This window comes from Limanda limanda, chromosome 5, assembly GCF_963576545.1.
Source record: "Limanda limanda chromosome 5, fLimLim1.1, whole genome shotgun sequence".
Classification (NCBI taxonomy): Eukaryota; Metazoa; Chordata; class Actinopteri; order Pleuronectiformes; family Pleuronectidae; genus Limanda; species Limanda limanda.
The window spans coordinates 31010741-31024495 of record NC_083640.1 but is presented as its reverse complement, the minus strand read 5'-3'; the positions used below and the strand labels follow the sequence as shown (position 1 = coordinate 31024495).

At 41.7% G+C, this 13755-nt stretch overlaps 1 protein-coding gene across 1 annotated transcript in view; it reads left to right on the top strand.

Moving 5' to 3' along the window:
- The window catches only part of ptar1 (protein prenyltransferase alpha subunit repeat containing 1), a 42936-nt gene that overhangs the window by 19061 nt on the left and 10120 nt on the right, over positions 1–13755 (top strand). The window contains exon 5 of the mRNA XM_061072049.1: positions 10090–10333. Within this exon, the coding sequence (XP_060928032.1) occupies positions 10090–10333 (244 nt within the window). The remainder of the gene's footprint in view (positions 1–10089; positions 10334–13755) is intronic.

The following is a 13755-nucleotide window of genomic DNA, read 5'->3' as shown; positions in this document are numbered from 1 at the left end:
CTCCGTACCGCTGCACGACCACCGGGACATGAACGGGATGCTCAAGGTCTTTACAGCGCCTCATGTCTGCTGTGTTGTGGCTCCACACACACTCTGTCTGTTACGTGACTTGTGTTCGAAGGAGTTAAAAATCACAGTCAGAGGAGTGGGACCATTTCATTAACTTCAGGAAACTGTACATACATGCAATTGTACTGTTTGACTTTGTGGCCTGTGCATTTCTCCGTTTTTTATTTATAACTTTATTTACTTTGATTTTACAAAATATTTTCAAAGTATAGTAGAGGCAAATTCTATGTTTCAGCTGTGTGAAATGTTACTGACTTGAGAAGTAAGACACCTATAATTTTAAAGAATATTTTACTTCTCAAGTCAGTAACATTTCACACAGCTGAAACATAGAATTTGCCTCTACTGTACTTTGAAAATATTTTGTAAAATCAATGTTTCAGCTGTGTGAAATGTTACTGACTTGGGAGCAGTAAGACACCAATCATTTTAAATCTTATTTAACACTAAATGTATCTAATATTGTGTTGGTCATATTTAAATCATTCATTACGTTTTGTTGGGGAAAAAAAATTGGATCAAATAAAAAAATCGCTTATTAAATCGCAATCGCAATATGGGGGAAAAAAATCGCAATTAGATTATTTCCCCAAATCGTTCAGCCCTACTGTGAACGCAAGAGCAGGGCAGGCTTCATTGTACTTTCTTTTCAACTTGGTTTTTGAACACTGTCTTTTTTGTCACTGACCGGCTGCTTCAGGGGAACGAGCTCTGATCTCACTTAGTGTTTCTCTGAGCAAATGAGTGGGGGCGGAGCCCCGGGGCCTGTGTGTGCTGTCTGGGGGCGCACACACACATATCCCACTCTTGGTATTTCATGCTGGCCTGATACGATGATGATTTAACAAATTAACGTGAACGTGAGTTCACGTTAATTTGTGAACTCACAACACTGTACAGGGAGCTGCTGCAGAGCCGCAGGTTGCTGATCCCTGGCTATGGCGAAAGAACGATTTGTTTACTGTTCCACCGTTTAAGAGATGCGGACCTCGAACCATTAGTTCCGCCTCTCATTTCCCCCTCCCGGTCGCGCGCCCCACGTGTTATGCCTCTGCGCCCCACCTTGTATTCCCCTTCTGTTGTCCTGGAGTTTTAATTTTACCAATTTTACCAATCACATTATTAAATGTCGCCCTCTGCCCCCACTACAGCCACACAAGCAGTCATAAAAATAAAAAGAGAGGGGGGGCGGGCTAGGTAATCTCCACGTAGGCTTGAGTGGAGAATACGTAATTTACCCTCGACACCCGACATTGAACCATGGATTAAAGTTTTCCGTCGCTATGACGGATTTCCGTCAACTCCGCTCGCATAAGGCGTAAAAAGCCGAGTATAAATCGGCCTTCCGGAGTCGCATTTCCGGTTTCATACCCGGAAACCACGGAAGATTTAGAAGAACGAATATGGACCAAAATAGAAGAGCACTTGGCAGAAAAGATCCGAAGCTATGAACACTAGTATAACCCGTCACTGACCGGCGGATTTGTCCGCCAGAAAAAGGCTCTGAGGAGCCGCCGTGGCGATGTATATAAACGTATGCCACACACGAAGAAGAGCCGACTTCAACAAAAAACATTACTCCGGCTAGTGGTCTGGCGGTGAATTGCGTTGCAACACGCGCCACTGTAGGGGAACTATAAACCAAAACGAGTCCGTAGAAGCTGCGTGCGTGCGTGCGTGCGTGCGTAAAAAACGACTATAAATCGGCCTTAAAAATGAGATCGATAAAAAAAATAGGGGGGGGGGGTAACACTGATATGATTTGCAATAACTTCACCAATCAGCTGTGATTTTTTTAACCTTTTGTTTGTGAACCATGCCTTGCGTCTTTCTCATGTGTGAATGGATAAGTTGACGCGGCATTTTAAAAAAAAATCCATGCGTTGGCATATAATTGTTCTTGAAAGCATTGTGGAAATAAATGCTTGCTCTGACAACTTGTGCAGACGTTTTGTCATTTATAGCCCATTAACACGAATGGTGAAGTCTTGCAAAAAAATATTGGTTTTATGCCCTAGCTTTAAACTAGTAAGTGATAATGGACCACGTGAAGTTCAAATATCGAGGCGGTAAGCAGCCACGACCGAAAGTGAGTGCCGATTTTTTTTTTTCAGTCAGATGATTTTTTTTTTGCTTTAATCCCTGCATTGAACGGAGCAAACAGCGGAGAAGTTCTTGAAGATGGATGACATTAAATTAATAATTGTAGTGGAGAAGTAGTACAGTGAGCTGTAAGATCCTCGGCACATGTTGTATAAAGACAACATTAAAAAGGACAAATGCTGGGACGCCGTTGCAGTTAATGACAAATATCAGCTGTATGTGTGATCACGGAGAGGAATCGCAGGATGACAGCCGCGGAGTTAAGCGTGTACGGTGTGACCAGCCAAGTGCCGGCGAGCTAGGGATTAGCGCTTACGCTTCGCTTCAGCGTCCGGTGTAAACCCGGCATTACAGTTACTTAGCAGTTAGCAATGGCTTCTCTCTGTAGCTTAGCTCTAACCGTAATTTGGGGACTGTGGGCCCGTCTTCACTGTCTCAACTCGTCCACACTTGGCCCGGGCTTTTGCTTTCCAACGCACTCATCCTCTTCTCCAGGAAAACAGTGTTGTGTCGACCTCAGCCAGTTTCACTCAGAGTCACTCGTCGGATCACGCAAAACGGTAGTTTCTTGTCTGCCGAAGGCAGATGTTTCATTCACGATGCTGTGATTGGACCAGCCCTAACGTGATGACGTTAACGACTAAAGGCCTGCGCATGCTTCTGCAACTGCATCTGTGGCTTTTCACGCACTTGTTTCAACAGATTCGTTTTGATTTATGGTTCCCCAGGGGTTGCGCTTGTTGCAAAGCCATTCAGCGCCAGAACATTAGGGGGAGTAATGTTTTTCTTCGAAGACGACCTTAGAGATGCCTTCTTTGTGTGTGGCAGTTGTCGTCGACTGTTTATTTACATAGCTGCTCCTCATAGCCTTTTTCTGGCGGACAAATTTTTCCCATATTTTCCGTTATACAAGTGGTCATACTTTCGGATCACTTCTGCCAAGCGCTTTTCTATTTGGGCCACATCTTCATGGAAAGAACGGATTCAAGATCTGAGTGTGACGTTTTCAGAGTAAAATTCCACAAATTACCTTTTCACTTTTGAAGCAGCGGTTATAACAGTTTTTAAATTGTACTTTACATTTATATGGGATGAGTATGTGACTGAGGATCAGTCTATTCTTTCTGGTGTTAAGTTAATGTACTTATATGATTCTTGCTATTCTGTGTTTGTACCCTCATACTTGAATGCACTTATTTTAAGTCGCTTTGGGTAAAAGTGTTTTGTGTTTTAATGAAATACCGAGAAAGTTAAATGACAATAGGACAATTGAAGTTCAATTTATGAGGCAACATAAATCTAGAAATTAGTACATAAAGCATTAAGTACTCAAAAGGCACTTCTGGCAAGAATGAGTGTTATAATATGGGAAATATATTTAAGTGTGTATTTACAGACTCCAGTATTCACCATAACCATTGCGCTTGACATCATGGACATGTGAATATGGTGCTGAGTTTGCCAGTATTTTGGGAGACAAATAAGTGGGATTTTGTCACGCGATGCCACAACTGATAGGTTTCATGTGAAGCACAGTGTTTTGGTGTCAACAGAAAGATCTTGGATGAGCTAGACAGGCAAAAGTTGAAATAAATTGCACTGTTTCAATTTTTTTTCATAGCTCATGGTTTACAATGTAATTCATCATAGCACAATAACTTACATAAGGGAAATCTATTTGAGATACAATTTCAGATTTTATAGTTATTTTAAGCCTGGTGTACTGACGCCAGATATTTTAGTTGGTACCTTAGTTAGTACCCTTTAGAAAAAGGTGTTACCTCTCCAGCACTGAGTGAAACTATTCTGATTTGCATTTGTAAAGCTCACAGCATTGTCATTTACATGTGAAAGTCTCCCCTAGGCCTAGGAGCAGGCGGGTCACCTGCCAACATTCTCAGGCTTGTAAAACTGCCAGACACTGCAACCCCACGTCAATTCCCGGCAGCTCCTGGCAGTTGTCTGCTGCCTTCAGATTCTTGTGAACAGCCGTTAACCTGAAATTCCAACGAAATTTGGAGCGACACTAACTTGTCACAAATTTCTTCCTTCATGCAATGCACTACCTGCCAACAGCTCTCTTGAATTTCACATTTAGCCTGTTTTTATTAAATTTTAGACACATTTTTTACCTACACATCTGAATTATTAGGTGCCTTTTAATAATAACCTTGACTGGATTCGGGACTTTAGTTGATTGCACTTTGATTTAAGCTGTTTTAAGAACTATTGGGAGGTAAACCCAAGGCCTCAGCCAGTGTGCTGAGCCAACTGAAGTTTAGGCTCCAGGGCCAACGTAGATGCTCTCTAGCCCTCACGGTGTAGCTGCTGGCTGCAGGTCTAGCTCCTGCTCCAGCGGCGCCACTCCCAGCCTATGCCGGATTATGGGATGCAGCCTCCTCCCAAAATTAGGGAAACCGGTCACCGGGGACCAAGTAAGTCCTTACAAACCAACAGGCTCATAAAAATAACACTGACCATAACCATTGCGCTTGACATCATGCCCCCTCTTCATTGCCTGGCTGTAAATTGTACTCCACTTGTCCCGTTAACCCAAATCCGGTTCAGACCTCTTTGTTTCCTCCTCCTGCATCTCTCATCATCGGTGATTCCATAGTCAGACACATTAAACAAAAACTGCTGCAACCTACTGCTTCCCTGGTGCTATAGTTTTGGACGAGGTTCAACTGATCACCTCTCTTCTCTGTAAACATCCTCACACCCGAATCATCATCATCCACGTTGGCATAAACAACACCGCCCACCAAGAGTCCAAAATAATAAAGTATGATTTTTTTTTTTTTTGTAATATTTTTATTAAGAGGTTAGGCACAGTAGGTCAGAAATCAATGTCAAATTTACATTGGGTATCACAAAATCTCAGCACGACAATCAGCAATACACAGAGACATTAACACCACAAAAACACTGCGCATCTTGATGGATCAAGAATAGTATATACAGTCTTCCTCCTAGAATGTTTTTCTTATTTTATGGACCACATGAACGTGGTCCAGTGAACAACACATTACACAACTCAATGAAAACAACAACAATAATGATAGATGGATAACTAAAAATTCTATTAAGTAACAATTAAGTATTAAAGCTGCACAATATAAACAAATTAAAAGGAAAGAAAAATCAAAAGGAAAAACAAAAAAAGAATAAGTAAATGAATGAATAAAAAGGAAGAAGAATGAGAGAAAAGAGAGAGGGGGGGGGGTCCGTCAATCAGGGGGCAGGGACTGGAGAGAGTGGAAGAATGTAAGAAAGGGAAGCCACTTACTATAAAATTTGTTAGAGCTGCCTTTCACTGAATATCTGATCTTTTCTAGCTTTAGAAAAGACATGGTGTCGTTGAGCCACTGAGTACTGGAGGGAGCTTTAGTCGACTTCCAGTGGAGAAGAAGGTGGCGTCTTGCCAGTAAGGAAGTGAAAGCTAAAATGTCTAATTGAGATGAGGTAAACCGGTTATGGTTCTCTGGGAACCCGAATATGGCAACATGGGGGGAGACTTTTATAATCACTGAAAGTATTTTTGACATGGTGTCAAAATAGTTCAGCCAAAAGCAAGAGAGTAGCGGACAAGAGTAGAACATATGGGTTAAATTGCAGGATGAGGCATGACATTTGTCGCATTTGTCAGTGATACTGGGGTATATTTGCGACAGTCGCGCTTTAGAAAAGTGGACTCTAAACAGAACTTTAAATTGTATAAGTGTGAGACGAGCGCAGGATGAACTTGTGTGAATTTTCTTAAGAGCAGTGTCCCACCAGTCATCCTCCAAGTTTAGATCCAGTTCATCTTCCCAGGCAGCCCTAACTTTAGTAACTGGAGAGCAATCAAAAGACAGAAGTTCATTATAAACTTTAGAGATGATTGATTTTTGAAGTGGATCGTGGTTTAAAAGCACCTCCCACTGTAAGGTCGGCGGCGAGGAGGGAAAAACTGGAAACAAAGCTTTAGCGCAGTGTCTAATTTGAAAGTATCGAAAGAGATGAGAAGGTGGGAGATGAAATTCTCCTGAGAGATTTGTAAAGCTGCGAAAAATACCATCTTTGTAAAGATCTTTAAAACATTTCAGGCCTCTATTATGCCATGTGAGAAAGGTTGAATCTGTAAGCGGAGGTCGAAATAAATGATTGTTCAGTAAAGGGTTAGGGTTAGGGTTCATTTCCCTTCTTGCATGAGTGTGCTTGTGCATGTCTGTGCATGTGTTTAATCTCTTAACCGGAAGTTCTGCCTCTCTGTTAATAACTCTATAACTAAATAACTATTAATGGGTCCAAGCACATGGCAAAACAAATACTGCCATCTGCTGGTTTACTATTTAACAATACAAAGCCTCTGGTAAAGAATCTGGGAGTCTGGTTTGACGAATAGCTAAGACACCACTAAGCTTGGGCAATCCTGTTTTTATCACCTGAGAAATATTTCTAAAATACGATCCATGCTAACTTTTTAGGACACAGATGATTTTACATGCTTTTATCTCATCAAGTTTAGATTAACAGCCTTTTTACCTGCCTGAGTCAAAACTCTATTGATCGACTCCAGACTGTCCCGAACTCAGCTGCCAGGCTTTCAACCAGAAGAAAGAAACATGATCACATCACTCCTGTTTTAGCATATTTACACTGGCTCCCTGTATGTTTAAGAATTTCTTTTGAGATTTTACTGATCACTTTTGAGGCCCTTCATGGCCTTGCTCCCTGCTTCATCGCTGATCTTTAAGAATCATACACACTAGTATGCATGATGAGATCCTCGGCTAGAGGTTTCTCCTCTGTTCCTGAGGGCCTTGAAAACTAAGGGAGACAGAGCATTTGCAGCCCGGGCCCCGAGGCTCTGGATCAACCTGCATGAAGAGATCAGGTCAGCTGACTTAGTGAACTCTTTTAAGTCCCTTCTTAAAACACATTTTTATCGGAGAGCCTCTCCTTATTTCACCTGAGTCTTAACTTTCTTTATAACTGACTTCTTCATAGCTTTTACTGAGAATCTTACACGGCACTTGTATTTATACACAAATGTATTTGACCTGTTTCTTCTAAACCTGATGTTTTATGACCTGTCTGTTTTTATGCTGCCTTTTGAAGCACTTTGTAAACATATGTTTTGAAAAGTACTATATAAATGAAGATTATTATTATTAATATTAATGTAATGAGAAAAGACTGGCCAATAAAAAGAAAAGATTGATATGGGCAAAAGAACACAGACATTGGACAGAGGACGAATCGAAGTTTGAGGTGTTTGGATCTCACAGAAGAACATTTGTGAGACACAGAACAGGTGAAAAGAAGCTGAAAAAGTGCCATCTGTCAAGCATGGTGGAGGTAATGTGATGGTCTGGGCCTGCTTTGGTGCTGTTAAAGTGCAGTGTTTCCCCTACCATTCTATTAGGAGGGTGCTGCGCCCCCCCAACGGCACCTCCCGCCCCCCCTGGAAGGTCAAGTTAATTATTTATTTTATTTTGTATTTTTTAATATACCGCCAGATCTCTACATAAATCATTTTAAGGTTACATTTCCTATAAGACAGGTCTATAGCTTGCATTTCTGTCTCGACATGGTCGCGCGGTTAGAGTTCTCCTCTGCTCTCTGTAGCGCGCACGGCGGAGTTCCATCCAAATGCGCGCACACACTGACACGTGCGCGCACACAGGTGAGCAACCTCCCACCAGCGGCCAGAGAGCATCTATCTGAAAACATGTCGCATGAACCACCTGAGAAGCAGTTAAACATATCCGCAGCCGGAGCAGCTCTCCTGCTCCGGGTCCGAGTTCAGAGAAGAGTCCACGTGCTGCACGCCCTGCCCCAGACAAGCATCTGTTCAGTCACCACCGGATGATAGGTTCTGACCCAGCTTGGCTTTCAGAGGGGAAATACTCCCCCTGGTTGTACAAGACTGATCTTGGTAACTTAAGTATTACACCGGACGCCGAAGCTCCGCGCCGCACAATTCTCCAGCGCGCAGGCGCCTGCTGTTCTCACGGGAAATGCGCCGGTCAGCCCTCGATTCTGATTTCTCCGCTTGTTGTATTTAACGTGAACGCACCTCGCAACCTCAGCCTGAACCCTTATTAACCCCGCTGCGTCACTTCCTTCTATCACTGTTTAATCTATTTTAATCGGACCATTGTTCAAAACCGGCAAATCTGACGTGAACATTTTTTTAATTATAGACGGTTTCAAAGTTTCAAAACGGTAACTTAACACAAACGAGGGTTATGGCGAAGTGCTCTATTTTAACTAGTCCTGTTTGATTGCTATGGTAACAGTGATTTCAGGTGGTAGAGAAGTCGTTATGGGAAGATTGCTAGTAGGATCTCGACTTTTGTCTTCTTTCACTTTATGCGCATGCTCAATGACGTCTTTACAGCGATTTCAACCCCTCCGCTCCAGCGTTTCCGTGTTTTCGTGACAGGGCTTCGTGTAGACGCGATAAACATAAGTACCGGATCCAAAAATGTTTCCGGATTCCGGCAATCCAGATTACGTATGGAAGTCAGTAAATACATACATTACATACATGCATATATACATGCATGCATGCATAAATAGATAGCCAGATAGATACATTACAGTTCATAGAGTACATTCTTTTTGGTTTTAGGAATGTTCTGTCGAACATGTAGACAGCATAAACAGGCAGTTGTGAGAGGAAACCAGACCCGGCCATTTATAGTCTCCCTGACTGTCCTACAGAAAGGACAAACTGGACAAACACATGTCTGAGCATCCGCCGGTCAGAAATCCAATGTACAGTTCAAAATCATTAAAAGAAACACTGCCGCCACCGACGACGCTGTAAACCTAGGGGAAACACTGAAGTGGGAGATTTGTACAAGGTAAAGGGATTTTAAATAAGGAAGGCTATCTCTCCATTTTGCAACGCCATGTCATACCCTGTACCCACTCCTACAACAGGACAATGACCCAAGGCACACCTCCAAATTATGCAAGAACTATTGAGGGAAGAAGCAGGCAGCTGGTATGCTGTCTGTAATTGAGTGGCCAGCACAGTCACCAGATCTCAACTCCATTGAGCTGTTGTGGGAGAAGCTTGACCGTATGGTATGCAAGAAGTGCCCATCAAGCCAATCCAACTTGTGGGAGGTGCTTCAGGAAGCGTGGCGTGACATTTCTACAGATTACCTCAACAAATTAACAGCTAGAATGCCAAAAGTCTGCAATGCTGTAATTGCTGCAAATTGAGCATTCTTTGACGAAAGCAAAGTTTGAAGAACAAAATTTCAAATAAAAATCATTATTTCTTACCTTGTCAATGTCTTGACTATATTATTTATTGGAGAGTGTTCAAATAAATGTCTGCACTGTTTCTATCTTTTTTTTTAAAAGAAATGACTTATGGTATACAATGTCATTCATTATAGCATAATTAATTGCACACGGCATCTATTCAAGCTACATTTATGATTCAATAATTATACTAAGCCTGATGTATTTATACCAGAGATGCCTTAAAATGGAGATTAGAAAAGTTTACACCCCCATACATTGATGAGTCAAACTAACCTGATTTGCAATTGAAAAGCTCACTTGTCATGTACATGTCATTTACATGTGAACACCTCCCCTATAGGGTCACAATCAAGCCCCATCATTATCAAGGAGCTCATAACATCATATTGTCCAAATAGATCCCTTTGCTCCCAAAACACATTTGGACGGACGCTCACTGTCTTTGGCAGAATATAGTTGTTTATCCGTGATGCAATTAACTGATAATGTACACCTAAAAACAAATGCTTACCTGCATACTTTCAACGCGTTCCTTGCACCACCTCATATTATGGAATATATAAATTATACCATAATGACGGTCTTTTTATTTGTCCATTAATTAACTGTACAACAGGTTACTCAGCAGTTGATGTCTCCCTACAGACGCTGGGTGCTGCAGCAGATCCTCCATCAGTTCTCTGCTGTGGGCCACAGCAGGAAGCAGCCGCAGGGTGAAGCAGCACAGGCTGATAGTGAGAGGAGCCAGCAAGTTAGTGACCATCTGTCCAGGACTCTCCAGCAAGAGATAAAAGTGTGCTCTGATGCTGCCTGCCACTATTCCAGCAACTACAATGCCTGGTCCCACCGCATCTGGGTCCTACAGCACATGGCCAAGGGGAATTTCAAGGTAGGACAGAGATAGGTGCCTTTTATTTATATATTTTTATGGACACAGAAATGTGTGTTTTGTCATCAAACTCTCACCTAACAAACTTCAAACTTAGAAATGAACCCATTACTCCCTTTAAGATATTTTTTGTAACAATGCCATGCACCAACAGACACATTTGGATGTGTAAAAATACAATAGCAAATTTTAAATTTGAGTATATTAATTTATAAATCAATGTCAAACACATGACGAGGCGTTTTGTTAATCATTAAACAAATCTAGCGTTTTCCTAGCCTTAATGATCACTCAAAGCGCTTTACGATACAATTTTCTTCTCGGTATTCACAAACGTGCTAACTAAACAAAGATGAGAATGTGAGTGTGTGTGTCTATGTAAATCCGAGTGCTCCCAAAATGGCCGCTGGCCAAACTAAAGAAACAGACCCTCTTTTTTTGAAGTGGTTTAACGACAGGTAGCGGGAGAGGAGATAACTAGGTGAAGAGATATGCGTGTCTGTGTTGGTGCCAAGTTAGACAAAGGGTGTAGAATGAAATGCAAAGAAAGACTCTGAGAAGCCTAGCAGACTAACATTACTTTCGAATAGCTTATAACCAAAGTATCAAAACACAAATCAAACTTATAAACACCACACAGAATCGAATAAACAGTCTTGCTTAGCCTAGTATAATTGTTAAGCCCAGTTGTGTTACCCATCCGTGGAGAGGGGAAAAAGGAAGTTGAAGTTCAGTTCGCGGTTCTGTGAAGTATTCTGGCTAGTTGTATGGTTTCTGCCTTCGCGGTTCTGTTGAGCTGTGGGGCTCAGTTGCTGGTTGTCCTGCAGGACATCGAGTCGCTACTAGGAGTTTGGTAGAGCTTGAAGTGCGAGGAGGTTTCCCTGATGAGATGAGCTGGAAGCTGCACCTTTGCGCTCCTCTCGTAGAGTTGGATGCGAAGAGAAGTTTTGAGCTGGAGCAGCCAGGCTTCTCCCTCGGCGATTCAGGAAGAGAGGCTGGCAGCCATCCGTCCTCAGACGGATTGAAGAAAGAGAAAGAATCGGGGGGAGAAGTGGCCTTATATTGGCCCGGTGACCTCACAGGTCCTGGGATCCAGAGTGACCAATAGGAGGCTTTTCAGGAGGCTTTTTTCCAATTGCACCTCCGACCTTTATTGTTTGTCTGGTCATGATACACCTGGGCTACGATTTTTGTGAAGACCGGTGAAATCTAACTGAGGTGCTTTTCCTTAGAGGGTGCTGTTGAGCCATTTTTCCAAGCCCATTTCAAATTTCTCCAGAATACAATTACTTTTTTGGGTTTTGAATTCCCTGCAAACTTTGGTAACAATTTGAGCATGCCCTGAAAAAGCCCCTAAAGGGAAATACAAATTTCGAAATACAATAGGGCCTCCCACTGGAGGGGCTCGGGCCTTAATAATCAAAGGAAACATTAAAGAATGGCAGCATAGCTGGAATCTAGCTCACACAGGGAGACACCTTTATGCAGTACAGCAGGAAGTGAGCACAGTGAGGACAGCAAAATGAAGTACCAAACAGGTGAAAATTGTGACTAGGTTGAAGATAGGACATACTCTACTAAATAATACACTGCACTTAATATTTGATTATTGCCAAATAGAGGAGTCAGTGGAGCATGTCATGCTATGTTAGAGAATGAGGAAAGCTAAAGAAGTAAATTGCAAAGCATATATTGTAAGAACAGAGCTTCGAAATAGTTTTTACCATTGGAATATGAGGAATGCTTTATTATCTGGGGGAGAAAGGATTGGACAAAAAAATGTAATACCGCCTAGATAACTCTGATATACGCTCAAACAGAGTGGGTTGCTATCCGCCACTAGACTGAACATAGAAGAAGAAGAAGCTGTCATATATCAAGGTTAATAAGAGACACAGTACTGAATGGGGAAGAAGGGGAAGTAGGATATTAAAACAGACAGTAGATGGTGGTAATGCACCTTGATGTTGGTTCCCAACATCCAATAAACCGAATAAAGAAGAAGTTTATGCAGTAAACCTTAATGTCTGCTGATATCTTCCGGCGAGGTGCATTAAGGGGCTGCTGGAAACATAGATATATATAAAGGCTAGATGTCTCGGCCAACGGAGTCGAACGTCCGCACAAGGCGGCCATCTTGCCACAGTCAGCTCGCTTACCCATAACATTGTGTTGGTATTGGTACGTACTTTTTATATAATCATAACTTGCTCAATTTTCAACTGATTTTTAAATAGTTTGGTTTGTTATAAACGGCAGAGATGTAGTTATGACACTGCATACTTATGGATAATTATGTTATGTTCTAAAAAACAGAATAATGTTCTAAAATAGGTACAAGATTTCCCTTTACAAATATACATCAAGAATTATTTTATTTTATTTAAAAAGAACATGTACCACTACCAACCCAATGTTATGGATGAGCGAGCTGACTGTGGCAAGATGGCCGCCATGTGCAGACGTTCGACTCCGTTGGCCGGCAACGCAGACAAGACATCTAGCCTTTATATATATCTATGTTTGGAAATGCTAACTTCCACAAGCTTAGCCATTTGTTGTGGACTTTTAGGCTTAAAACATGCTATAAATGACCTTGTTGTAACTTGAATATGGATGGCAGGGCCCCCACCCCTCGAACGGCATAGTGATCAGTAGATAATTAGTGAAGTTCAATTTCTGCGTGAACTATACCTTTAATATCTGTGATGGTGTGACCCAAAAGTGGGATTTGATACCGAATACCAAGTAGTGAACGAACAAAAAAAACCATATCACCTAAATGACTTAAGCTTAACAGTCGAGAGGCACTCGCCTTGGCCATGAAGTTTGAAGCTGGAGTATTTTGCTGTAATAAGCTCAAACCTGTTTTTAATTGTTAAATTATTTTAGTTGGGTTAGGTTTTATTGATTAATTGATTTTTGTATATTTAAATGAAGCACTCATTATCTTTGATATTTTTAAGTGTGTTTTAAACGTTATTCTGTGTGTGATCCTGTCTTATACTATCTCTTTTATGTCTGTGAGGTTGTTTTCATTTTTTGGTTTTAAAAGCCTTGGAGGGGAGGTATGCTTGCACATCAAACGTAGATGGTTCAGTAATGTCACTGTGCGCGAGCAGTTATGCCTCCCTGACATTGAGTTACTGTCTGTATCTGTTAGGCCGTTTTATCTCCCGAGGGAATTCCCCCAAACAGCCGTCATTGTTGTTTACATTATCCCAAGGCTGACAATAAAACATTGGGCGAAACTATTTTTAAAGGGACACAGAGATTGCATTCAATCTCCCCTGATGCCCAAACTTTATATTTGGTGATTTTATTTGCTGCAATCTCAAGAAATGTTTGAAGAGCTTTATCATTATGTCTCTTGCCCAACACGTCATAATCAATCAAATTGTATTTATATAGCCCATATTCAC